This window comes from Parasteatoda tepidariorum, chromosome 10, assembly GCF_043381705.1.
Source record: "Parasteatoda tepidariorum isolate YZ-2023 chromosome 10, CAS_Ptep_4.0, whole genome shotgun sequence".
In the NCBI taxonomy this organism is placed as follows: domain Eukaryota; kingdom Metazoa; phylum Arthropoda; class Arachnida; order Araneae; family Theridiidae; genus Parasteatoda; species Parasteatoda tepidariorum.
The window spans coordinates 3,610,464-3,635,544 of record NC_092213.1 but is presented as its reverse complement, the minus strand read 5'-3'; the positions used below and the strand labels follow the sequence as shown (position 1 = coordinate 3,635,544).

The 25,081-nt window shown below is 29.6% G+C and overlaps 1 protein-coding gene across 3 annotated transcripts in view; it reads right to left on the bottom strand.

Annotated features, from left to right (window-relative positions):
* LOC107454523 (extra spindle pole bodies like 1, separase) overlaps positions 1-25,081 on the bottom strand; it is a 313,495-nt gene that overhangs the window by 2,842 nt on the left and 285,572 nt on the right. For all 3 annotated transcript variants that reach the window (XM_071186489.1, XM_071186488.1, XM_071186490.1), the window contains exons 17-24: positions 18,398-18,608; positions 16,995-17,146; positions 16,740-16,862; positions 15,762-15,914; positions 13,165-13,338; positions 7,750-7,964; positions 3,200-3,283; positions 1,347-1,514 (exon numbers count right to left, since the gene is read on the bottom strand). In XM_071186489.1, coding sequence (XP_071042590.1) covers positions 1,347-1,514; positions 3,200-3,283; positions 7,750-7,964; positions 13,165-13,338; positions 15,762-15,914; positions 16,740-16,862; positions 16,995-17,146; positions 18,398-18,608 — 1,280 coding nt within the window. The remainder of the gene's footprint in view (positions 1-1,346; positions 1,515-3,199; positions 3,284-7,749; positions 7,965-13,164; positions 13,339-15,761; positions 15,915-16,739; positions 16,863-16,994; positions 17,147-18,397; positions 18,609-25,081) is intronic.

Here is a 25,081-nt window from a genome sequence, read left to right as displayed (position 1 = left end):
TTGGTGCATTACAAAAATGCGAGACCTATTATGAGAAAAAACACTTTTAGCAATAAAAATTAATATATNAAAAAATGTGGGTACAGCTAAGAGAGAACCACGAAATTAATGATGTACAGATTAATGATTTTCTTTCTATTGATTCTGAAGCTGAAACCACTGAAACATTAACTGAATCGGATATTTTGGACAGTGTGAAAAATAAAAACAATACAGCCATAAATTGTGAGGAAGATGAAGATGGAAATGATGAAGAAATTAGCAAGCCTTCATATGATGAAATGTTAAAATCATATGAAACAATTCGATGTGGATTGCAGTTTGAGGAAAATACGCCTGAAGAAATTTTTGGAGCATTACAAAAATGCGAGACCTATTATGAGAAAAAACACTTTTAGCAATAAAAATTAATATACGCATGTGATATTGTATGTATAAAATTACATTTATAATAAATGCAGCAATAATTTTAATATATAAAAATTTAGCATTTTTATTCAGTGGAAAATATATGTAGCATGATAGTGTAACTTTGGATAATGTTTTGTTCTATTCTTACTTTCTTTGCAGATTTCTTTTATGATTAAGATTTATAAAATAAATAATAGATAATAATTTACAAGATAAAGGTGTATCAATTTTAATTTTAATTATTTCTGGTGTTTATGAATTTAAAACCTGTTTTACGTTGTGTAAGTATTTCAAAAGGATATTTTCTATTTAACGAATTTTTTTCCCTCGAGATTTAGCAACTTCGTAAAATAGAGGTCTGACTGTGTGTATATATATATGGATTTATTCAAAAAATTATATAATTTGTTCTATAAGAATGCTCATATTTTTTTCTGGATTTCACTATACACTTGAAGCTTAAAAAAAAAAAAAAACTTTTAAGTCGAAACATTCTGCGTTCTAAACTTTAAATCATATTCAGCGAACAATCAAGAATTGTGAAAAGTATAAATACATTAACCCTAAAATTAAAATCTGAAGAATGCATTACAAGAGTTGAATTTTGAATTCCTAATGCCCCTGGTTATTTCCAAAAATTCATACCAGATCATTATTATTTTTATCAAAGTTCAATGAGCTGTATAGCGAATCTTAAGAAATCAAAAATTAATTGTGAGAGCCTAAATTTATACAAAATTATGAAAACAATGAATCATACAGATGCCAGAGCTCACAAAATCTGTTCTAAATTAATAAATAAAAGACAACTATGACAAAATGCCTATTTTTCGTATTAAGGTGTTTGACCAATGCTCAATGTCACACCAAGAATTAGGTCATTTTTAGCAGGAATCATAACTGAAAATGAGATTCAACAAAAGAATATTGCATACCTTCCCTGCATTAGACACCTCAAAGGAAATCCTTCAGCTTCAAATCTTCTTCCGCTCTGCATAAGACTTCCACTGCTGCAACCCATCAGAACAACAGCCGCATTGCATTCTAGCTTGTGAACAAGATTGCTTTCTATGTACTGCCTGCCACTGCCATGTCCAATGTACCTAGGCAATTTTAATAAATATGTGACATATTTAAAATGGTTCACTTGTTTACAAAAAATGGAGATTTAGAAATATTAGCTATTATAATAGAAAGCAATTAATAAAAACTTTTTTCTTCAGCTATTCAATGCATTTGAGACGAAACTTCTTTTATGAAAAGTTCTAAAAACGTTTTCAGAAATATCACATTTTTACAAAATTTTACAGCATTATTCAGGGATGAGAATAGGCAGAAAGTAAAAAAGAGGAAAACCAAGAATAAATATATATATAAACAAAAATTTGACAAAAAAAGTCCGATTTTTAAACTTGTAAACCATGTGATTATAAATCCCTATATGAGGCTTTTAAATCACGGGAATATGAAACTACATCGAATTTAAAAAATGCAAAAATACAAATCATGATGCGTAATTTTTAGATCAAGATGCATAATTTTAAAATCGCGCGATATTACAACCGCAAAAACGACTCACGACATTGGATTTTAAGCTTGCGTAGCTACATAGGGTTTTAAAAGCCTGTAAATACAAATCGGGATATTGGTTTTTTAAATCTCGTAAATAAGAATCGCAATGTACATTATTTAAATGGCCTGAATAAGAATCGCAACGTTCAACTTTTAAATCAGGTAAATACGAAAATCGATGNAAAGGGAATTGCTGATAATTTATATATTCTTATCTTTGATGCATTGATTAAAAAAGCTATTGATAAAATAATAGCATAATATAATAAACTTTAAATGAGTAAATACACAATTCTTCATTAGCACTTGAAAAGTACTATGATTATTTATTTGTTAAACACATTGCCTTGATAGCAAGAAGGTAAAAATTTAGATACGCAAAAAGAAATACAGATTTGTTTTGTTAAGATTTTAACATAAAAAAAAGTTCACAATTGCAAAAATTTATGTTCCTTTTTTTTTTTAACGTGCCTTTATTCAAATAAAGAGTGAGCAAGCTCTAAGAGCCCCTCTTTTTTTATTGCCAGAAAATAATTATTTGCTCTCAGATTGGTTCTTTTGCTTACCAGATTATAAAATATGTAAAACAGAGTTAAAAAGAAATATATAATTTAATTTAATATTCATAATTTTACAAACATGAAATTAATTAAAAGCAACTTCATATTAATATTTTTGTGCTCATTAAATTAGGGTAAATGCAATTTAAATATTTATTTTAATTACTTTGCTTTTCAGGTGCATCAAAAATTGTAAAAGATATAAACGTTTTCGAAATGACATTTTTTACAGGACTAGTCTCATTGCGTCTGTTAACTAACGAGCCCAAAAATTGCATTCGTCAGACTTGAAAGTTCACTTGCTTTTTTTGAATCTGATTGGTACAATTTGCACTTTGGTCAATGTAAAACAATTTTTCCAGAACTGGGCTAAAATTTTTGTTTCACTTCGTAAGAAAAATAACAAATAAATGAAGAGAGAATGAAAAAGAAACAAATAGTTTTGAAATCTTTTTCAAATATTTTAAATTTTCTTCATTACAGCATATTAAATATTTCAGGATGGCCTTTCCCTTCAACTACAGCACTGAATACAGGTAAATCAAAACTATTATTGTTCATTTATATATTTTTAAAATTCTTTGTTATAAAGATAACATAAAACATCAACAATAGTATGAATTAGAAATAATTTATAAACATAAATAGATGCTTACAGAAACAAATCATTCTCTTTTACAGCCTCTAAGAATTCTGTACTTTCGGGTACTCTAGCGACAATGCCCTTCCAATTTGGTTGTCTGTTAATTGAAAGAATCATAATATATACATATATAATATACATACACTTGTACAGTAGAGAACCATTTATCCGGTATCCAGATAACCGGGGGAAATTTTGCTTGGTTTTCCCGCCATTTTTAACTAGAACGATGAAGAAAAAAAAGCGGAAATTGGACCCTGAAGTTGAGTAGAGGAAAATGTGAGAAATCTCTTTCCCCCCGTTTGCCCAGAGAAACGTAATTTCTTTCGCGACCTTGAAGATCTTCAGATCAAGAGCAGGCAGGGAAGGGATGAATGTCTTATTTTCTCCTTTAGGCTGTCAATCAAACTCAAAGGAGTGGCATGCTGATTTCGTTTTCTCTTTGATTTACGGGTGGGGGGGGGAATGCACATGCATATCAGTGAACAGAAGATGAGAGAGAAAAATATATTTATGTATTTGACATCGATTAATAAAAATAAATTATTTTTCTTTTGAATAAATTCTGATTCGTTGGAAGTGCGGCATCATTTGCAAGTTTTTCTTGGTGTGGAATCACATCTGCTTTCGTTAAAAATCGTGTTTTTATAAGAAAATAAAAGGAGAATTGTTTATGAATTTAAACATACGATTATTTTATGAAGCAGAATGCAGTTTTGTTTTTATGATTCCACTACGTTTATACGATAAAATTCGCACTTAATAAATTAATTCTTTTTATTCATAAATTTTATCATTAGGTTTTTTTCCCTTCTTCTTTCTCTTAATTCCGTTGATCTTATTGATCTTGTCTTGTTCCGGGTTTTAATATTTATGTTAGTGCCTTTTTTAACTATCGTTTCAGCTTTGATAATTTTCATTGTTTTTATTTAGATTAATAAGTTTTACTTTTATTTTATCGTTTTCCCCTCTGCATAATTAGGTATGAAATATATTGCTTTATTTAATCATTGGTTTTGTTTACATTAGTTAATTTAGGAATCGTAATTATTTTTAAAAAATAAATATGAGAATTTTGTATTTTTTAAATTTGTTTCTCTTGTCTAAACTTGAAATTTTTTAAAAATTCTTTTAAAGGCTATTTTTCTGCCATTTTTTTTTTCTTTTAAAATTTTGGAGTGCTTTTCTTTTATCTCTTACTTCGAAATGTGTTAAACATTTTCCTTGTAATTCGGGTTTGATAAAACATCGATTAACGCCACTTTTTGGTCGACCCAGAAAACCGGGAAATTCAGACATCCGGGATCGTGATGGTTTCGAGCATCCCAGATAATTGGTTCTCTACTGTATATATATATTCCACTTTTGAAAGGCATGGAATTTTTTCCATAGACTTTGTGTTGAAGAAAACCTTTAGGATAGAATATTAAAACCTCTCTCAGCGACCAGGCAAACATCTGCATCAAATGTGGAAAAAGTCACATAAAGAAACACTAAAAAATATCCAATCAAAAATTTTAACAAAACAAATAAGTATATTAAAATGTTTTCAAAATATTTTTGTGATGCTCTCTTTGACGATACAACCTCATGTTGCAGTCAGAGTGCACTAAAGACGATGCTATCAATGATTTACTTCTAGATTTTAAAATTAAATTTAAAAAAAAAGTTACTTTAGAAAAACCAATCATCTCAAACAAACACACATCTACTCATATTTTAATGCTAACTGACTTTTGTGATAAAAAATAAAATGCAAACTTAAATTTATGATGGTGAAATCTCTTGGGAGCGGTCGCTCCCAAGAGATTTCACTGTGTGTGTGTATTGTATACATATAAATATGTACATGTATGAAGAATAATTAGTCTAAGACAAAAATTACTCTTTATAATGCAATGATATCTCCCACCTTAACTTACCAACCAACCAAAAAAACATTAAGAATAGATACGCTAATCTAACAAATAACAAAGTTTGCAAAGAAGAAGGGAGTGAGTGTGAGATTTTAGCTGGCATGGCAAAAATAATAGCTACCATATTAAAGATTAATAAAATTGGTAAAAACACAGGAATTAAAATTTAATGCTACCATATATATTTAGAAGAACACTAAAATCATTAACCCAGAATAAAAAATGAAGTATATAAAAATCTAAATAGTGTTTTAATAATTGAAGTAAAATAAAACTTAAAAAAAAAAATTTAAGCATATTATTTTAACTACTCAAGAAATTTTAATTTAATGGAAAATCTTAAAGCAAATAAAAAATCATTCATATTAGTAATATGTGCAGGACTTTACACAAACAAGGAAGAAATTATTTAGCATACTGGTTTACTTTTTTTCATAGGGGGACTGTTTATAACTCCGAGCCTACATATGTGGACAGAAACTAGTTTATAGACTTCAACCCTTATTTATCCATTTTTTCATAACAGTAAAAGCTACACATATTACTTACATTCATCGGAGGTGTCCGTTTATAGGTCGCAGCCCCCATAAATACTTGTAAAAAAAATCTATTACACTGGACATTGAAAACTTCCAGTATTAAAGGTCATACATTTTTCTACCCGTACCTCTGATAGCTAAACATGTAACGGATAGCTAATTCGTAGAAACAGATGGCGCTATCTCTCTATCCGCAAAAACAATAGTCTTCGTTCTGACTCAGCAAGAGAGATGACGCATGATGAGCTATCCGAACCTACCCTGGTTCCCTCTTTCCCCAATCAGTTGGGTTAAAACTTTAAAATACTTTTTATTTTAGTCAATGTTATGTTGTTACTCTAGTAAAGGAATACAAAATATTAATTCCAAATTGACAAAACTATCTTCGAAAGAAATGCGCTTAAAAGCAGCAGAATTTTCAAAAGAAAGAATAATTGAAGCAATAAAGAAAACAATGGAAATAAAAATATGAACACCGAAGCCGACGTCTTCAAGGGGTACCGCCCTCGGAAGCCATAAAACAAAACCTTTTCTATTGAGAGAGAGGACAAATGCCAAAATTAACTCTCTCAGTACCCCGAAAGTTTTGTAGAAGTCCAAGAAAAAATACACGAAATACATAAAACCAAATCAGAAAAGAAATTTCAACAAATCTTGAGAAAATAAAAACTCACATTAAACCGGTCAAACAGGGATTTCACAAACAAACTAAATTCAAAGGAAACTTTAATACAAAAGAAAACAACACCCTCTATTAAAATGCGCAGAATGAAAAAAAGAATAGTAAAATAAAAGATTACGTAACAAATTAGTATAATGCTTAATCTACAAAACCTTCGGGGTACTGAGAGAGTTAATTTTGCCATTTGTCCTCTCTCCCAATAGAAAACAGGGTTTGAAAAAACCCGGGGATTTTTGGAAAAACCCAACCCGCCTGGGTTTTATTGAAAAAACCCGGGGAAAATTGGGTTTTATTTGAAAAAACCCGGGGAAAATTGGGTTTTTTCATTTAGTGCTCATAAATTTTACTGTGAAAATANAATAGAAAAGGTTTTGTTTTATGACTTCCGAGGCCGGTACCCCTTGAAGACGTCTGCTTCGGTGGTCATATTTTNACCCCTTGAAGACGTCGGCTTCGGTGGTCATATTTTTATTTCCATTGTTTTCTTCATTGCTTCAATTATGTTGTTACTCATTATTGTAAAAATGGATAGGTGAATGTATAATTAAAATATTGAGCTCCTTGTGATGGTGTTTCCTTCCATCCTCTTGCGTCCTTACAAACATTAATTTTATCTCAATAAGCACACTTTAAAAACTGTTAAAAAGACAAGAGCAGTTAAAGAAAAACTTTAGGGAGAAGAATAAGATATGAATATTAATGAAGATCAATATTAATAGTGTTTGAAAAGAACATCAGGAGAGGAGATTTGCCTCTCTTTAAATTATGTAGATGTCTTCATTAAAAAAATCTACTCAATTATATTCTTTGTTTTAAATTATTTATTTTTTTATTCAATAAGATTAGTTTTGGAATTTTCGAATAGCTCGTTTTTTAATGTTATTTTTATTCGATCATCTGTGCTACTACGTGTACACATCATGAGGAAAACATAATTTTATTCATGAAAACGAAAGTTTAAATTAGACTTTTACTTTTATCTACTTATTATGTAAATATATAGTTAATCAGATCAAACCTTTTTATAAATGTCATTTAACCTTGTAGTATGAAATTGATGTTAATTATCATCAACATCGAATAGTAATTTGATGATTCATTAAATAACACACTTTGATGTTTGTTTACCTTAAAGACCTACCATCCGAAAAAAACCTACTTTCCAGACAATTCCTGATATTGGACTTTCAACTGTATTATTTAATTTCATAAAGGTAAAACTGTAAGGCTCAAAAGTTGTAATTTTTGTTACTTAACCGCAAGACCATAATATTGACTATGAAATCATAATAATTACAGATAAATAGTAGTTACACCTCTGCAAAGCAACCATCCCAAAGTTCTAAAAACCCTAGGAATAACAATCAGGTGGTAAATTAAATACCAGAATGCATAATTTGAAACAATTATTTTAAAACAAACTTACAGCTTAAATTTTCCTTCAAACATTTCTTGAGAATAAAGCAGGTCTCCTTTAGGGTTGAGAAGGTAATAAGTTTTGTTGCAATCCATCCCTTTGTGAAAGATAGAATCTTCTCCATGCAGACTTAGATGTGCACTCAAAACTCCAAGGGATGGCATGCGAGTAATAGGATTACCACTCAAGATGGGAATACTTTCCCATGGTAATGCTTGAATATCCTATAATTATAATACATCATAAAAATGATACAAAATCATAAAACTATACACTACTCACTCTCTCTTCAACTAATTGTTGAGGGAGCAAATGATGCTAGATATAATGAATTCATGTTTTATGTTTCAACTGCAACTAGCTAATATTTAACAATTGCATGTTCCTTTTTTTAACATTTTTATGACAAAAGCATATTTAATTAATTAACCTCATAAACTTATCAATGCGTAATTTTTTTTAAACAGCACTATTACATTTTTTCTACTTTTTAAGTAATATTAAATTACAAATAGTAAAAAATAAAAATTAATTAAAAATTAATTATAAAAATTTAAGCTCATTACGACACATTTTCAAAACCTTTGATACATTTTCGCCTCTATTGGGTGGTTAAAATCACTTTTATCCCAGTGTTCTGATTAGTTAAAATTACAAACCTTTCAAATCATAATCCTCACAGAAAAACATTTCAAAGGGAGTTATGCTAATAAGAGATAAAAAAAAAGGTATCTTATAATTTTTTAAAATTTAACAATAATTAGCTTTATAAAATGCGTTCCATAAACAAGAGGAAGAAAGAAGAGAGCAAAATGATTTCAATGCAGCATCTAGCTCTCATCATCTCTGCTTTTTAACAACACTAAAAATTCTAGCAGTCTCGCATACAGCTAGTTGTTGGCCAAGAGGGTCAAGGAGGTTCAGGCACCACAATTTTATGATCAACTGTACGATCGCAGCAATGAAGTCCACATTTACGACCACATACTAGGGTTCATCAAAAATGCTAAAACGAAACAACACATTTTGGCTTTTTTGCTACATTTTACCAAATGGTATTTGAAAAAAAAAAAAAAAAAATTCTGGCGAAAAAATCGTTATGGAACATTTAAGAAAAAATTGCGATCAAGGAAATAGGATTAAGAGGAAGAATAGGGATCAATAAAAAAGGTAATAATATTGATTTTGCCATGTAAAATAGGGTGGAAATAGAAAAGGATAAAAGCTAGATTTTCCTCTTCCTACCATCAGCTGCAAGGCAGAAGCATTCAAAAACGATTTCCATCATATGAAGGGAAATAAAGTAATTCGTTTTTCTTCTTATTCTATGTATTGGTTGAGTCAAAGAAACCTCTCGTTCTCAAACACTATCTTTTCTTACCTATGAAACGCTATGATTCTGATAACTTAATTATATTTTAAAAGCTTACAGATGAAAAAGCATCCAGAATAGGATGCCTGCAATTAATATCATCTTGGGTATGGATCCTGATTGGCTGTAGAAAAGTGGCATTTCTTCACATTAGCAACTGTTTTTTCCGTTCTATTTTAAGTAAGCTAAGCATACCAAATGTTAATTCTCTTAAGTGTAATAGTCTATATTCTTTTACAAAGAAAGGTTTGGCTTATTTTTTACTTTTTTTTTATAAAAAGATAGGCTTGAAGCCATGTAGAATATTAGTTATGAAGTTGCCAGAAGCACAAAACAAAAATAATCACAGTTTTAAAAAATAGACAGTTTCAACAAATAAAAAATCTAGGTTAAATAAAAGACGTAGACAAAAAAGAATTAAACTTTAATTAACATTTTAACAACCGTGGAGAAATTTAGCATGCAACCTTAGACAGCAATATCCAGAATATTGACACTCTATGATGTAGCACAGTGCAGTATTTAATTAATTTTATATTGATTAACATTTTAACCCTCAACGTACGGCTCATTTATCAACAAAAAAAAAAAAATTCCTGAACCCTCTAGTGCCATCTAGCAGCGCAAATAAGCATCAAATGATGTTTTTTTAAAACTACATGGGGGTTAAATAGCAGGATCAGTATTGAAACAAGGGGAAAAAATTCTTCGCCTGCGGTATTTGCGTGACCCTTAGTCGAGGATGAAACTGATACCCAGCTCAAATTGCGAGAGTCATACGTGGAAGGTTAACTACTGTGGTGAAATTTAGCATGACCTTAGTCAGTATTATCCAGAATATTGACACTCTATTCAGGGTTCATGCTAAGCATTCACCATCTGGCCAATATGTAATAAAACAGTAAAATCAGCAGGAAAAAAAATTATGCTTTGGCGAAGGATTTTTTCTACCTAAATTAAAAATACGTTTTCTCTTCGAACTTGAAAATAATATATATGTATAAAAAAAAGGTCAAAAGGAATTTTACTGAACAAATACTGTATTTTTTCATATTTTATTTGATTACAGAAACATCAATTAAAAGTATATTAAGTCCAGATACTGGAAGCAACAAGAGAGATTGTGTAAGCATGAGACAAACTACCATAAAACACATTCAACCTCGTTCATTGTCAGATCACGCGATATCACGTGGCAGCAAGAAATATAACAGTGATGTCACTTTTAACAGTTAACAATTTAAATTAATAGTCAGAAATAAATACAGTAACCTCTCACTTATGCATCACCTCTTTTATGCTTTTTCATTTATATGACGATTTTTATAGGTCCCAGTACATTAGGTAGGAAAATAATGATAAACATCCCTCGTTTATCCGTCGCTCTAAAAATAAATTTTTCAATTATGCGCCGAAACTTTAGGCTAACATTTTAGTTGTTTTATCCTTTAAATATATTTTTTCTTTTTTTTTTAAAAAAGAAAAAAGGTTTTAAATTAAAAATTGAAGTCATTATAAGCAATCCTATTGAATAGTTCACTTTTCTTCCCCCTGCGACCCTCTCATTTTTGCTGTTTCTACTCAGACATTCTTTTTTCAATTTTGAATAGGGTGTCTCATCTGTTACACCAACAACAATGAAAGCCCATTCATCTTTAAGAAAATGACCATTCCTCTTGCCCTGAGGATAGTTTTACTCCCATGCTGTTTTCTAAAAAAAAAAGAGACACCTGGAATATGAAAGAGACCGCGATCACTTACTTGCAGTCAGATGGACAACTTGAGTAAATAAAAAGAGGTGGTCTGTTTAGTGTAATTGAACAACTTATTGTGCAGCATATTATGACGTCAAGTACTTTCTTTAGAAATTTATCATGTGATGTTTCACCACCTCCCATAAAAATCAAATTTTTTGTGAAGAGCTGTTCATTTATATCTAACTTAAACTTGTGGACGATGAGACCATGGTGGATGATACTGACGAGGATGATTAAATTCCGCCAAATAACACATTAGTATTAAAAGCTTTAGACACTATTCGTGACTATTTACAAATTAATTCTGCTTCTGAAACTCCCTTGTCCCCTTTATATGAATTGCAAAAAACTGTTTTTGAAATACATTGGCAAAAACGAATACAAACATGTATTAAGGATTATTTTGTAAAAAATAAATTATCTTCAGGCATGTTATATTTTTTTATTGTATAATTATAGTAAATACCAAAACAGTATAAATATTAACATTTAATCTTTAGAAACATATTTATTCATATTGTCACTGCAATTTACGTTGTATTTTAGAATTTTGAAGTTTTTCACTTATCCGACTCTTTCACTTACGCGCTTTTTTCTGTTGGCCCCTTACACCGGTGCATAAGGGAGAGTTCATTGAAGTACAGTAGAGAACCGATTATCCGGAACGATTGGGACTATCGCTATTCCGGATAACTGATTTTTCTGGTTTTCTGAATGGCTACAAAAAACCGTTTTTTTTAGTGTTAAACCCAACTAAAAAAAAAAAAAAAATTCGTTTTGGAAATAATCTTAAAAATAAGAAAAAACGATGAGGTAATACACTAATGATTACAGGGCTGTCACTGGATGGAAACAAGAAAAATAGTTGCTTTAGTTGCATCATATATGAAAAAAAGTCTCCTAAATAATCTCCAAGATATATAAAATAGTTGCTAACATCATATCCTCTTCTAATATAATTTTAATTATTTGTTCTGTAATAGCATAAAGTTCAAATAACATGCAGTTAGATACTCATATTTTATAAAAAATGTACATTTATTTGTGGATTTGCAAACAATATATTCTTTCACACTACGCATAAAAACAGGGAGTTTTATTTTTATCTGTTACAGAACAGTTGAATATGAAACTTGAATTTCCTTTCTCGGTTCTAATTTGCAGCTGCTTAGTTTAGATATTTAAAAAAAAAAAAAAGAAAGAAATATTGCAATTTAATTCCGTTTTATTTTGTTTATTTTTTATAACTGACACATTTCCAAATTTTAATGATTATTAAAAAAATTACGATCACAACTCGACAAAACGAATATCACCATATACCTTTTTTTCTATTCCAAATAGCTCTAAAAAAATTAACAACACATTTTGAGTAATTAAAGACAATTTTTCTAATTTTGCTACTTCGTTCAATTAAAAGAGGGGAAAAAACATAATCCTCAGAGATATTACATTAGCTTTCTGAAGCAGGAGGAGCATTCACGTAGTGCGAATACCAATTCCACCAGTCTGATTGGTCAAATATGCCTGTCATGCTTTTGACATCAAACAGTGAGAAATAATAAAGTTAGGATAAAACGAAAGCGCGGCAAAAAAAAGTGGGGGAAGGGGGAAACTCATGAAGCTCTTCTTCATTTTAGTCGCGAATTGGCTTAAAAAAGTGGCCGATTTTAAGCAAGTCATTGCAAATTAGTTGTTTTTACTCATATTTCTACTAAAATAGTCGCCATAGTTGCTATTGCTTTAAAATAGACGTTTTAGTCGCCTCTTTAGTCTCCTATGGCAGCCCTGTGATTATTTCTGAAATGATGGTAAGGTAAACATCTTTCAAAAAAGAAAGAAAAATCCTAAAATCTTATGAGGGAATTTTTTTTTAAAAAATTGCGGGAAAATTCATCGAATTTCGTTCCGGTTTTTTGGTTTTCCGATTTCCGAATAATGGGTTCTGTACTGTATTAACTCACAGTAACAGTACAAACACAGGTGTCATTTAAAAATTTTGAAATCATGCTATTGTAACTAAGAAAGATAGATAATCTTTTTTAACAGTATTTCTTCGTGTATATTTTAAGGTGCATTTTTAGAAAATATAATTTTGTCCTTTTGAAGGGATTCATATGTTGGGGAAAAGTATTTAATAATCCTCTAGTATAGACTCGTACAGACGTAGACAACTAATAAATTTCAATTTTATGATCCCCTCCCCCTCAAGAAAAAAAAGAGAGACATATTTATAATAAGTTTTACGTTTCTCATATATATTTGATTCCACAGATATAAATAAAAAAAAATTACTTTGTCCAAAAGTAGAACAACAGGATTCCTCTTTGTAGTTGATTTCTTGCTCTCTTCAATAACAGCCTTGAAAAGTTTTGAATATACTTCATGGTGTGGTTTACAACTCCATAAATGACAAATACAGGCAGCTAATTGTTCCCGTTTTAGAAAAGAGGCAGAATCTAGCAAAACCTTTAAAGATAAAGCAAAAATTGAATAGAAGATTTAAGAGGAAGAAAGTGTGATTATAAATCAATACATTAAGCAGGCATAGAGTAAGCATAAAAATATCGACAAAATTAATTTTCATGTTTTAGTTTATTATTCATAAAGTTAAAGAAGCAATATTTAAGATTTCACAGAAAAAAAAGAAAAGAATTAACAGTACATTGTGTGACAAGATATTTTTTTCATTCCAATGCAAAACTTAATGCTTCATTATGAATACAGAATAAAATTTATAACTATTTTTCATGAGTTCATAAGAATTTTTGATATTATTTAAGTTGTAGATTTCTAAGTAAGACATATAATTAAAAAAATTACAAAAACATTTACTTTTATATAATCAGAGCAGTTAATTAGTTGAAAAAGTAAAAGAACTGGTAAAAAAACCATTTCGTATTTACGATTTCAGACTAAGTAAGTTATCCCTAAATACCACTTTTTAATAATTATTATAACACACATATTTACTTGTCTACATGTTATAACTGTTACGAATTTTAGTTGTCATTAATACTTTGTTAGTTTCTAAAGAAAATTTAAAAAAATTATAAGTAATAATCTCGAAACAATAAGGAAAAGTTAATACCACATTACCTCAAGCCCATACTGAACTCATAAAATAAGTTAAAAATATAGAGAAAGCATGGAAAATTATCGAACAAAGATTAATGAAAAGAGAATAAGAAAAATTATTAAAATAAAATATTTTAAAAAGCTGGAGATCAAAATATGGAAAAGATATAATCTCGTCATCAGCTCACATGATTATATCTTTTCCATATTTTGATCTCCAGCTTTTTAATACATATTTTATAAAAATATTTTATTTTAATAATTTTTCTTATTCTCTTTTCATTACTCTTTATAACATTATATTCTTTGTTTTCTCAATATTTTTTAACTTATTTTGTGAGATCTATATACTTGCAGCTTATGTACAGTAAATAGCACTCATTATTTCTCTTTGTTTTTCTCTCTTTTCTTATCCTTTTCATCTTTATTGCGCTATATATAACTTATTAAGCAATGAAACTTACATTTTGATAGAAAATGGGTCAAACATTAAGTTCCGTAAGGAACACTATTTTGCTAGGCAAAGATTTAAACATGCCTGACTTTTAACACTCAAGTATATGTAACTTATAGATAAAAACAATATTTCTCACAAAAATTGGAAAAACTTAAAATTACCATGAAACACAATTATTAAGATAGTTTAGAATGTCAGAAATACTATTCTAGCAGAAAACAAACAAAAATGTGGGTTAGCAAGACAGCACTTCATCAGGGGACACATACTGCTTGCCAACACACCTTTAAAATTGAGTCTTTCTCTTGTCAGTGGTAATAACAAAAACTGACTGAGCCCCCGAGGTCCCNTTTAAGGACTTTTAAGGACCGTGGGAGCCCTGTCTTGTCAGTGGTAATAACAAAAACTGACTGAGCCCCCGAGGTCCCATAATGGATAAACAAATAAGAAAAAGCAATTGGAAAAATTGAAATGTAAATGCAAAAAAAAATTAATGACAAACAAATTTTCATGATTAAAACCCAATATTATAAAACTGTAGATTTGGCTAGACATTATACATTAAAAAAAATCTAAAACAAGACATTTTCAAATTATAGTAATTTTTACAAATTAGTCCAATTTCAATAATTTGTAGGAAAAAAAATATTTCAAAATGTCTCAGCATCATTTTTTCGAGAAATAATTAAAAGAAAGACTTATTTACTTTGAACATCTTTGGCTAACTATTGTTATTGTCAATTTTGAAAATTTTTTTCCCCACAGATTTGTTGCAAAATTTTTCAAGATATTGGCCTAAAATTGAGTTATTCCTTGACTTTTTATCCCAAAATCAAATTCCTTGACAATATCAGGTTTCACTAGCCCAGTTCGAACCCTAAAGAAAGAATTTCATTTGAAGATTTTTTAAATATTTCATTCATAAATACTGATGCAAGGAAAGAAATTGAATTAATGCTCAGTATTTTGTTAAAAAAAAATCCAAATGAAAACTCATAAACAGCATTGATGGAATTCTAGACTTCTGATGCGTAGCGGGGTTCTTCTGCTTACAACCCCATTTTTAAAACACCAAGAGCAGACTGTCATAATTTTTTTTACTGTTAATAAATAAACATCAAATCGTCTTTTTTAATGAAGCATTTGATTATATTACTTGTTCTGATTATATTACATAAATAGACTGCTTTTAGCAATGCTTAAAAAAGGGATCTTTTAATTTTGGGGGAGCCCCTGCAGTTCTCAGGGCAATAAGCAGCAGTCCATCTAACTTATATCCGGCGTTGCTTGTGATAATCATAGCTGGGCATTAAGCCTTTGTTGAGTAAAACAAGAATATATGTGGAAAAATGTATACCTGTAGAAGTCTTTCATCCAAGGGCTTTGAAATTTCTGATATTTTATTGACAGAGAGCATAAGCTGTTGTTTTCTTTCTTCACTCACTGGAGTACCAAGTAAAAGACCTTTCCAGCATCCTAACCAAGAATTCTCCATGCTACTTAACAAACTCTAAAAACAAGAAGAAGAAAAATAATAAAAAGCATTCATAAAGATGGTTTTACAGATTGAAAAATTCTTGAGAAAGCTTTCTTAAAATATGATGCATGGACTGATTCAGCACGAATGTTCTACAACAGGCCTTAAAATTTGTTCAGTTGCCAACTCGCATTTGATCGCCAATGGCAATGACTCGCCATTGGCAATCAAATGCGAGTTAGAAATTCTATCTCTTAAAATGCTGAGTTTTAAAGGAAAATACATAAGGTTTGATTTATCATGCCAAAATGAAGCGCCTCCAAGCAGGGTCTGATTTATCAAAAGGCCCAGGCCTAGGACCCCACATTTTTGTGGGCTCTCTAAATGCTACAAATATATTCTATGTTTTTCCTTAAGAATTGTCTATTTGAAACAAAAGTTCACAAAAATTGAACTAAGTATAACCTTAAATTCACTTACATATTGTAATTATCTAATGTTAAAAATAACTTATGAACTCTTCACAATTAAACAACATGTAAATTTGGTATCAACAAGGGGGCACCTGACAGTTTAGAGCCTAGAGTCCCCGCTTTTCTAGATCAAGCCCTGGCACCAAGAAGTGTTATTTTAATTTCTCTCAAAATATAAAAATAGATTTAAAACAAAATATAGAAATAGATTTAGCTTATCAAAATTAAGTTGTTAAAAAAAATTATTAAACAAAATATCAAAATGATTTCCTTTTGGTTCGTTTTATAAATGAATTACAAATTAAAAAACAATGTTTTACTGCAATAATTTAACACCAAATTAAAATGAAGCAAAAGATAAAAATTAAGTGATTTAAAATTTTACTTTCAGACGTGCATCCAACGAAGAACGAGTTTGCCACCACTTCTTATGATTATTAGTTTTTTTCATAATTATTGAGCTTTGCAATAAAATATCTTGAAACTCCGTCATTAAACCAAAGATAAACTGAAAAAATAGAAATTAGAAAAATGTAATAAAATAATCAATAATGAATGATAGTAGAATTTTGAAATATTAATACAGAAACAAATATGCCACACTCATAGAAAACTTTTTACATTAATCATTTTAACTTACTCCGCCAGTAGTTGAACTGTCTACACAAATCACTAGCGGAGATAATTTTGAGCGATATTGTGTGATGATCAATTTAGAAAAGGTTGGCTGTTGATAAGCACCGCCAAGCCAATCTTTATCAGGTACAGCATTGATTTGAACCACAGTCCAGTCTGCAAAAATAAAATATGCATTAAACTACCTTTTTTTTTTAAAGCTCAAACACAAAAAGCCCATTTAAGAGAGAATTTACATACATATATGAATTTTAAAAGTAAGAAGTGTGTGTGAGTTGAGCATTACAATAATAATATAAATTACTATTTTAACTTATTGCCATTTATTTTTCTTCAAAATAAGTCAAATTAACTAATAATTAGTTTTATAAGCTTATTTACTAAAATAAGAAATGTAGGATTGTACAACTGTAGTAAATGCTTTTAGAGGAAAAGTTAACAAAATAAATGAAAAGAAATGTCAACTAAAGAATCAAACGTAAGCCTTTAAATTTTAATTAAAAAACTAGGAATGTATAATCTGCACCCCGGAAGTCAAATGCTGGCATCAATTGCAACCAACAATTCATAAGAAAATACTACATAACAAATATAATAAATTTTATAGCTCTCTTTTAAACTGCTTTTCAGGTATTTACTTTGAAAAAAATTATGAAATTATAACTTAAAAATGTAAGATTTAGAAGTACTAATGAGTTGTCAAAAAATTTAAACCTTTCATATTTTGATTTTTTTTTAAAATAAATATATATTTAACCCAAACAAATGTGGTTCTAGGATTTATTTAAAAAATAAAGATATCAATAATTCATTTACAAGGAAAAAAAAATTCTTTATTTTTTTACAGACAAAACTGAAAACCGGCAATAATTATTATACATGACAAAGCAAGCAAAACAAATCCTTTTTTTTTTTTAAATTAAAGAATATCATATATATACATTGTCTTTTAATTTTTAAGACAAACTGATAATACCATTATTGCAATTTTGAATAATTAAGTTGTTAATTGTGCAACGACTCAACTTAATCGTAACCACGACAGTTACGACCAAGAACTTGAACTCTAACTTTTCATTCGCCAGAACAATCTAAGTTGTCAGTGTATCATGATGTGCTGATTCCTATTCCTCTTCTTTATACTTTAATATTTTCAATGTTAATAAATACCAAAATAATATAAACTTTAAAGATTAGTCTCCTGAACATTAACCAACCACCACAATACAAAACCATCACGGTACCAAAACTAAATTTATTTAGGCCTCCCAATGTTTCTTTATTTATTTTTATTCCGTAAAAGGTTGTGCACTAATGCTAAACAAAATGTTTTTTTTTCCTTATGCAGCAAAATAAAGATTTGTCTTTAAATAGTAAAAGAATAACTCATAAAATACAAAATATTACCTTTGGGTATGGCACTCAAATAAAGTTCCATCTTGTTAATTAAAGACGAATCTGTTACTTTCAGAAGATCGCATATTCGATCATTCCTTTTGTCCTTTAGATAGAGATTATTATTCAAATAAGCTTGCCCATAGCTTGTAGAGACAGTCTGACTAAGGTAGAAACCGATTTCATTCAGTTTATCTGGATTATTTATTTCAGTACCTTCATTCTGAAAAATTCAAATAAGCAATTTCTTTTAATAATTATAAACAACTATTCAACATTATAAATGAAAATAATTATTCATAATGTTAAAAAAGAAGTTTTTCACAATCGGTATTTGTTATTTTGTATCAGGATTTTGTTTACGTCAACTCCAAGCTGCCAAAAGGATTTTTAACTTGAAATTTCTTTCAAAAAATGTAAAAGCTTATTTGGGACAGGTCATGCTGTTCAGGTTGGATCTCTTCTTAGCCCCGTAGCAGAATCGCAGCGACCTTGTCGCAGAACGTTACAGAGTTCCCGCAGAAAGATTTCCCTTTAGAAAAAAAAAAATTACTTTTCTTTTTTACAGAAATTTACATGTAACAGTTGAATCATGCATTTAGATAATCACCCTTTAACGCGCTCAATTTACGCCGATAGTATTGTAAATCAGTGTAATACTTCGTTTGCATTTTCGGCAGTTATTGATTTTCAAGTGGATTTTAAATATCCTGATACATTTCAAACAATTCGAATCGTGCATTTGAGTACTTACTTTTTAAGGCAATAATTCTATCGAGTTTTTGGCAGTTATTGTTTTCTCCATAATTTTTCTTAAATCCGATATTTTTTATGCGTTATAATATATTACAACAAGGTAATCTCAAAACGAAACACGCATTTGAGGAGCCTAATCCGCATAATTTCGTCATCCATCTTTTTTTCGGAAATTACTACAACGGATTTCATGATTTTTTTATTTTATATTTTTTATTGTGAAAATTATTTACAAAGTGCGAAGAAGTAAATAATTTGTGTCTTCCCCGCCCCACAAAATGCGAGAATATCACCCATAATATTAGAATAAAAAATTATTAAATGTTTAATTAAAAAAATTATATAGTTATTTTTGTAAACACAGCACTTTTGTTATTTTAAATGAGTAACATATATGCTTAATACTAAGATATATGAGTAACATAAGTTAGTATTAAAAGTATCTTGCAGTAAGATATTAGTGCTGGAGAGTTTTGTCGCAGATAGCTCAAAAAATTTTGCCACAGGGCTTCTAAATTATCTATTTTTAGTTTCTTGCAAGCCACTGCTCGGAAGTAATCAAAACTTACAAATGCCAAATCTTCCTAAGAATTTATTGATTAAATAATTTAATTTTTTGTGGGCCTCTTTTTTCTTTTTTTGTTGTTGATATTTTACTGTAAGTCTGATAAAACCTAGGATCTATCAAAGAGACATGAGTAAGATAGAGTAGTAAGTATGCTTCATTACGATTCCATATCAGACTTTAACCAATCCTTTACAGTAAAACATAGGACTAACCAACACCTACTGGTAAAAGTCCGACACGGATTTTTTAAACTACTGTCAAAGTTATTTTTTAAAAATTATTGATATTGATATATAATCAGTAGTTATCAAGAGAATTGTGCATTAGTTCAGCTTTTCTAATTTCTTTAACTCTTTTTGAAAAATAATTGTAAGATAGTTCCATAGACATATTCTTAAATTATACCTTATTTTGATGACTTTTACAATTTATAATTTCAATTAAAAAACTAAATTGGAATTATTGCGACCGATGTAATAACTTGACAGATCAATAAGTGCCTAAGTGATGCTACTATAGCATAGCATGGCAGAATATGTCAACAGTGGCACTTACCTTGAATAACAAGGTGTACCGTAACTAAAATTAAATAAAATGCTCTTACACTTAGAAAATTAGAAGAGATTCTGAATTTACAATGTTCTTAGATAATAAAAATCGAAAAATTAAAATAATCTGAGGAGAGATTTCCAAAAAATCCACTTTGAACATTTTTGTTCACGAAGTACGATATTTCAAGAATGTTAGCATCATTTTATACTTATCTATAAATATAAAATATATATATATATATATTTGTATTAAATTTTCATAATAACCGTTTATAATAAATTTTACAATTATTAGAAGTTTAGAGTTAATAATAGTCGATGAACCACTATTTAAAAAATAAAAATAATAAAAACCTAAATCGACTTTAGCGACACAAACACTGTGAAATTAATGCTAACAAAACACGTTTAACCTTGTGTCGCAGAGCGAGTTATCAATCAATTGTTTGGTATCTAAAAAACTGATAAAACGTGTATAATTGTTCAGTGAAAGATGTCTAAAGCTTTGACTCACGATCAAAATCGGGGTAAAGTATGTTTCCTGTGTTTTCGAAAACAAAAACTAATGTATATTATAGAGAATCAGTTCAAAATTGGCATGAAAAATAACGTTGACAACTATGATGATGAGCGTAGATTGCCGGTGACTGTGTGCTGTACGTGCAGAAGAAAAGTATTTAAAGCCAAGACTGAAAAAAAATTTTGAATCTCCAGATTTGTCTATTTTTAAGCCTGTGCAGGTTACGCAATCAAGATGCGATTGCAAAATTTGTGAAATTGCACGCGAAATACCCGCTAAAATTTGTGGCAAGTTGCAAAAAAAGTTTCACGCCAGTTTTCGAAGTAAAAAATATTTCTTTTGTTAGCTTGTTCTTAAATTACAAAATTTTTTTATACATTATTTTAGACCAGTCTAAACAACTGTCTGCGACAAAACGGTGCGATGTTAGCATCAGTGAGATTGGAAAAGGCAAACCACATAAATGTGGTTTGAAATCTGGAGTAATAAATCTTTCAAATTTTTTTATCAGATGCACCTTTAAAAGCGGAGAATCAAATTATGTCACGTGTGATTAAAGGAAAACTAAAAGAAGATTCTAAGTGTGATCAGGAGCCTTCAGTTTGTCGCAAATCTATGGGAAACCACTTTAAATCGCAGTAGGCAATAATAATTTAAAAAAAAAAAATTCCACAACAAACTCTACATTATCTGTGGATGATATGTTTTAATATCACAGCTCATTCCGTCGACGATTCTTTTGATTTTAAGGAATTTTCTTTCATTTGTATAAAAGGTGATGAAGTCTAGGATGCGCTTGGAGTTTACTGCAAAGATGTTTCTGCTTTTGTTCAGTATGTGAAAAATAAACGAGATGTACTGGATGTTCACTTAAAAATGGGTATTGATGGAGGAGGTGGATTTTTAAAAATATGTCTTTCTGTACAATCAAATGAGTTGGACTTCGAGTGCAGCGATAAGCGTGCTAAGTATTGACATCCAAGATTCTCTCAGAATATCATATCTGTATGTCAACAACTCAAAAAAAGAGAAACGAAGTTTCTGAAGAAATGAGTTTATTTAAAAACATTAGTAATAAAAAATGTCACAGAGTGACGAAAAGAAAAGAAAGAATACCCAAATGATCTGCTTCAACAGAAGCTTAAATACAGATAACGGGTGACGTCATGATTCACGCAAGAATGACCAACAGCAAATGAAAATAAACTGGCTGATCCTCGCAGACCATGACGTCACCAACGCAAGTTGAATGCATGAGATCGACGACCGAAAATCAAACCTCATACCTTTTAGCCCCTATTTGTCTATCATGCGGTCCCCTCTCATGCCTTCAACTTTTATAAAATAATGCACATATACAGATTATCAAAATCTTCAATAAACTAAAGAAATATTTACTTTCCTTAAACTAATACTTAAGTTTTTTCATTCCTGAAACCATCCAAAAGATTAAACTTTCACAAATACTTTTGAACAAAATTTTTCAACTTCTAACTTAGTTAAAGGTTTTGCAAAAATGTCTGCCAAGTTAAACTTACTCCTAACATGTTTAACAGCAAAAAAATTTATCATAAATTAAATTTCTTAACAAAATTATACCTTATGTCGATGTGTTTCGTTCGACTATTTTCAATAGGTGAATGAGAAAAATCAATAGCAGATTGATTGTCACTAAATATAATAAAATTACTTAAATTTAAGTCTTTTAAATTTAATTCTCCACACTAATCTATTATACGCTTAATCCACATTACCTCTTTGGCAGCGTCAGTTAAAGTCACATACTCTGATTCCATTGTAGAAAGACTCACACATTTTTGTTTGAAAGTTTTCAAGAATATCAGAGTTTTATCTAAAAACAATATTATACTACCTACTGATATTCTGTCATCCCTGTTAGCAGCAAAATCTGAGTCACAGTAACAATCAACATTTAATTCCTCAATATTTGACAATTTTAAGAAATAGTCTTGAGTATTTTGAACATAACCTAATAATCTTAGTAAAGTATTCCAGTGTTTTAAACCTGGGTTTTCTTGAAATTGTGATAATATATTTACCGCATAGGATATATCCGGTCTTGTGCGATTAGCTATATAAGCCAAACAACCCAAAATGCTCCAAAACCGCAATTTCGCCCACTTCGTTTTTAGAAGATGGACAGTCAGCTTTTGATAATAAGTTACCCTTAGTAATCGGCAGCGATGACAAAGGAAATTTAAAGCTAGAAAACATTTTACAAACTTTTTGGAAGTAACTCTTTTGATGTATTAACATCTCACCATCTTTTTGAACAAATTCAACACCTAACAACTTACGAGTTTTACCCAAAATTTTCAAATCAAAATCAAACTTATCACCTAAAAGTTTAATAACACTGTCTACTTCATTTTTTGTTTTAGCAAAAATTATTATGTCATCTACATAAATTATAAGAATTACATTTTTATATATACATATGTACAATTACACCACTTTAATCTTACAAACTTTAAATTTTCAAGTGTATTATCCAATTAAAAAAATCACTCTCGACCACTTTGTTTGAGTTCATAAATAGCTTTCTTTAAATGGCAAACGTGGTCCTGCTTATTTAAATGAACAAAACTTTGAGGCTAATACATAAATACATCCTCATTCAAATTTGCGTAAAGGTAAGCACACTTTATATCTAATCGGGAATGATACCATCCTAGCATACAAACTAAGATTGTGAAAAACATTCTTACAAGAACAAAATTAACCACAGGACTAAATACTTCATAACTTTCACCTCGTATTTATTTAAATCCCTGGGCAACTAAACGTGCTTTGTATCTTACAATTTCCCCCTTTTCATTTACTTTAGTTGTATAAACTCAACGGCTTCCCAAAATTCTTTTATTTTTAGGATTTGGAACCAAATCCCAAACTTTTCTTTCTCTCATTGTATTAATCTCATCAGACATGGTTAATTCCCAATTTTTAACTTGAGGAGATTTTAAACAGTCTTTGTAATTTTTAGGAATTTTTATTTCAGTATGATTAGCTTCATGTTTTATGTTATGATTAACCTGAAAATTTTAAATTTACCCGAAAAAGTATTTTTCCCACTGAAATCAAATAAATCCCTATCATATTTTATATTGTTGCTATTGCAGTAATTTTCTACATCGTTATAGGATCTTAATCTCATATTTACTCCTTCAATATTATAATAAATATCAGTACGACTATTATCTGGACGAGGTACAGCTTTTCTAATCCACGAAATGTTTTTACACGGAATTAAATCGGGTTTTACGCTTGAATCACCTGTATCTTCACCTGAAGAACTTTCGTCCAAATCGGGACGTTCTGGTTTAAAACTAGCAAAATTACGTTTAATGGGTTTGGTGCCTAGTACGGCTTCCACCCCAATTACACTTTCGTCAAAACGAACATTTATTGTTTCAACAAGTTTCCTTTGGTTTTTAAGCCGAATTCTATAACCCTTCGTATGTATTGCATAGCCTAACATAACATCCTTAGCTTTCATTTGAAGTTTATTTCGCACTGTTTTGGTTGACCCACAAATGCTAAACAACCAAATGCTTTCAAATGAGTGACTGATGGTTTTCTACCACTATACAATTCAAGGGGAGTTTTAATTTGGTTTTTATGACAAGCTCTATTAAAAGTGTACGTAAAGCTTCAGCCCAAAAAGCATCTCCCAATTTACTAGACTTTAACATAGCTTTAATATTATCTAACGCAGTTAAATTATAGCGTTCACTAACACCGTTTTGTTCTGGCATATAAGAATTAGTACGCTCTACTTTTATACCTTCATTTTCAAGAAAATCACTAAACTCTTTATGGCAAGATACCATGCCGTTATCAGTTCTAACATTTATAATTTTACAGTTTAAGAATCTTTCAGCTCCCTTTTGTATCTTATGAAACTATTAAAAACATCAGATTTCTTTTTAATGGGAAAAATAGCAACTTTCCATGAAAAATCGTCAGTGGTAGAAAGAAAGTACCAACTTTCACCATGTGATATGACAGGCATTGTGTCACATACGTCCATATGTAAAAGTTTCAAAGGTTTTTTAGACCTTATACTTAAATTTGGTTTAAATGAAATTCTTTTAGATTTAGCTAATTTACATTCTATACAATTACTATCTGAAAAATTGAGATTAGGTAATCTTTTCACACTAGAATTTTTACTTAATTGAGTTATATAATCACAATTTATGTGGCAGTACCTTAAATGCCAGATATCTAAATCATTTGTCTGAACAGATACATTAAACAATTGCTCACTTGTGTCACTA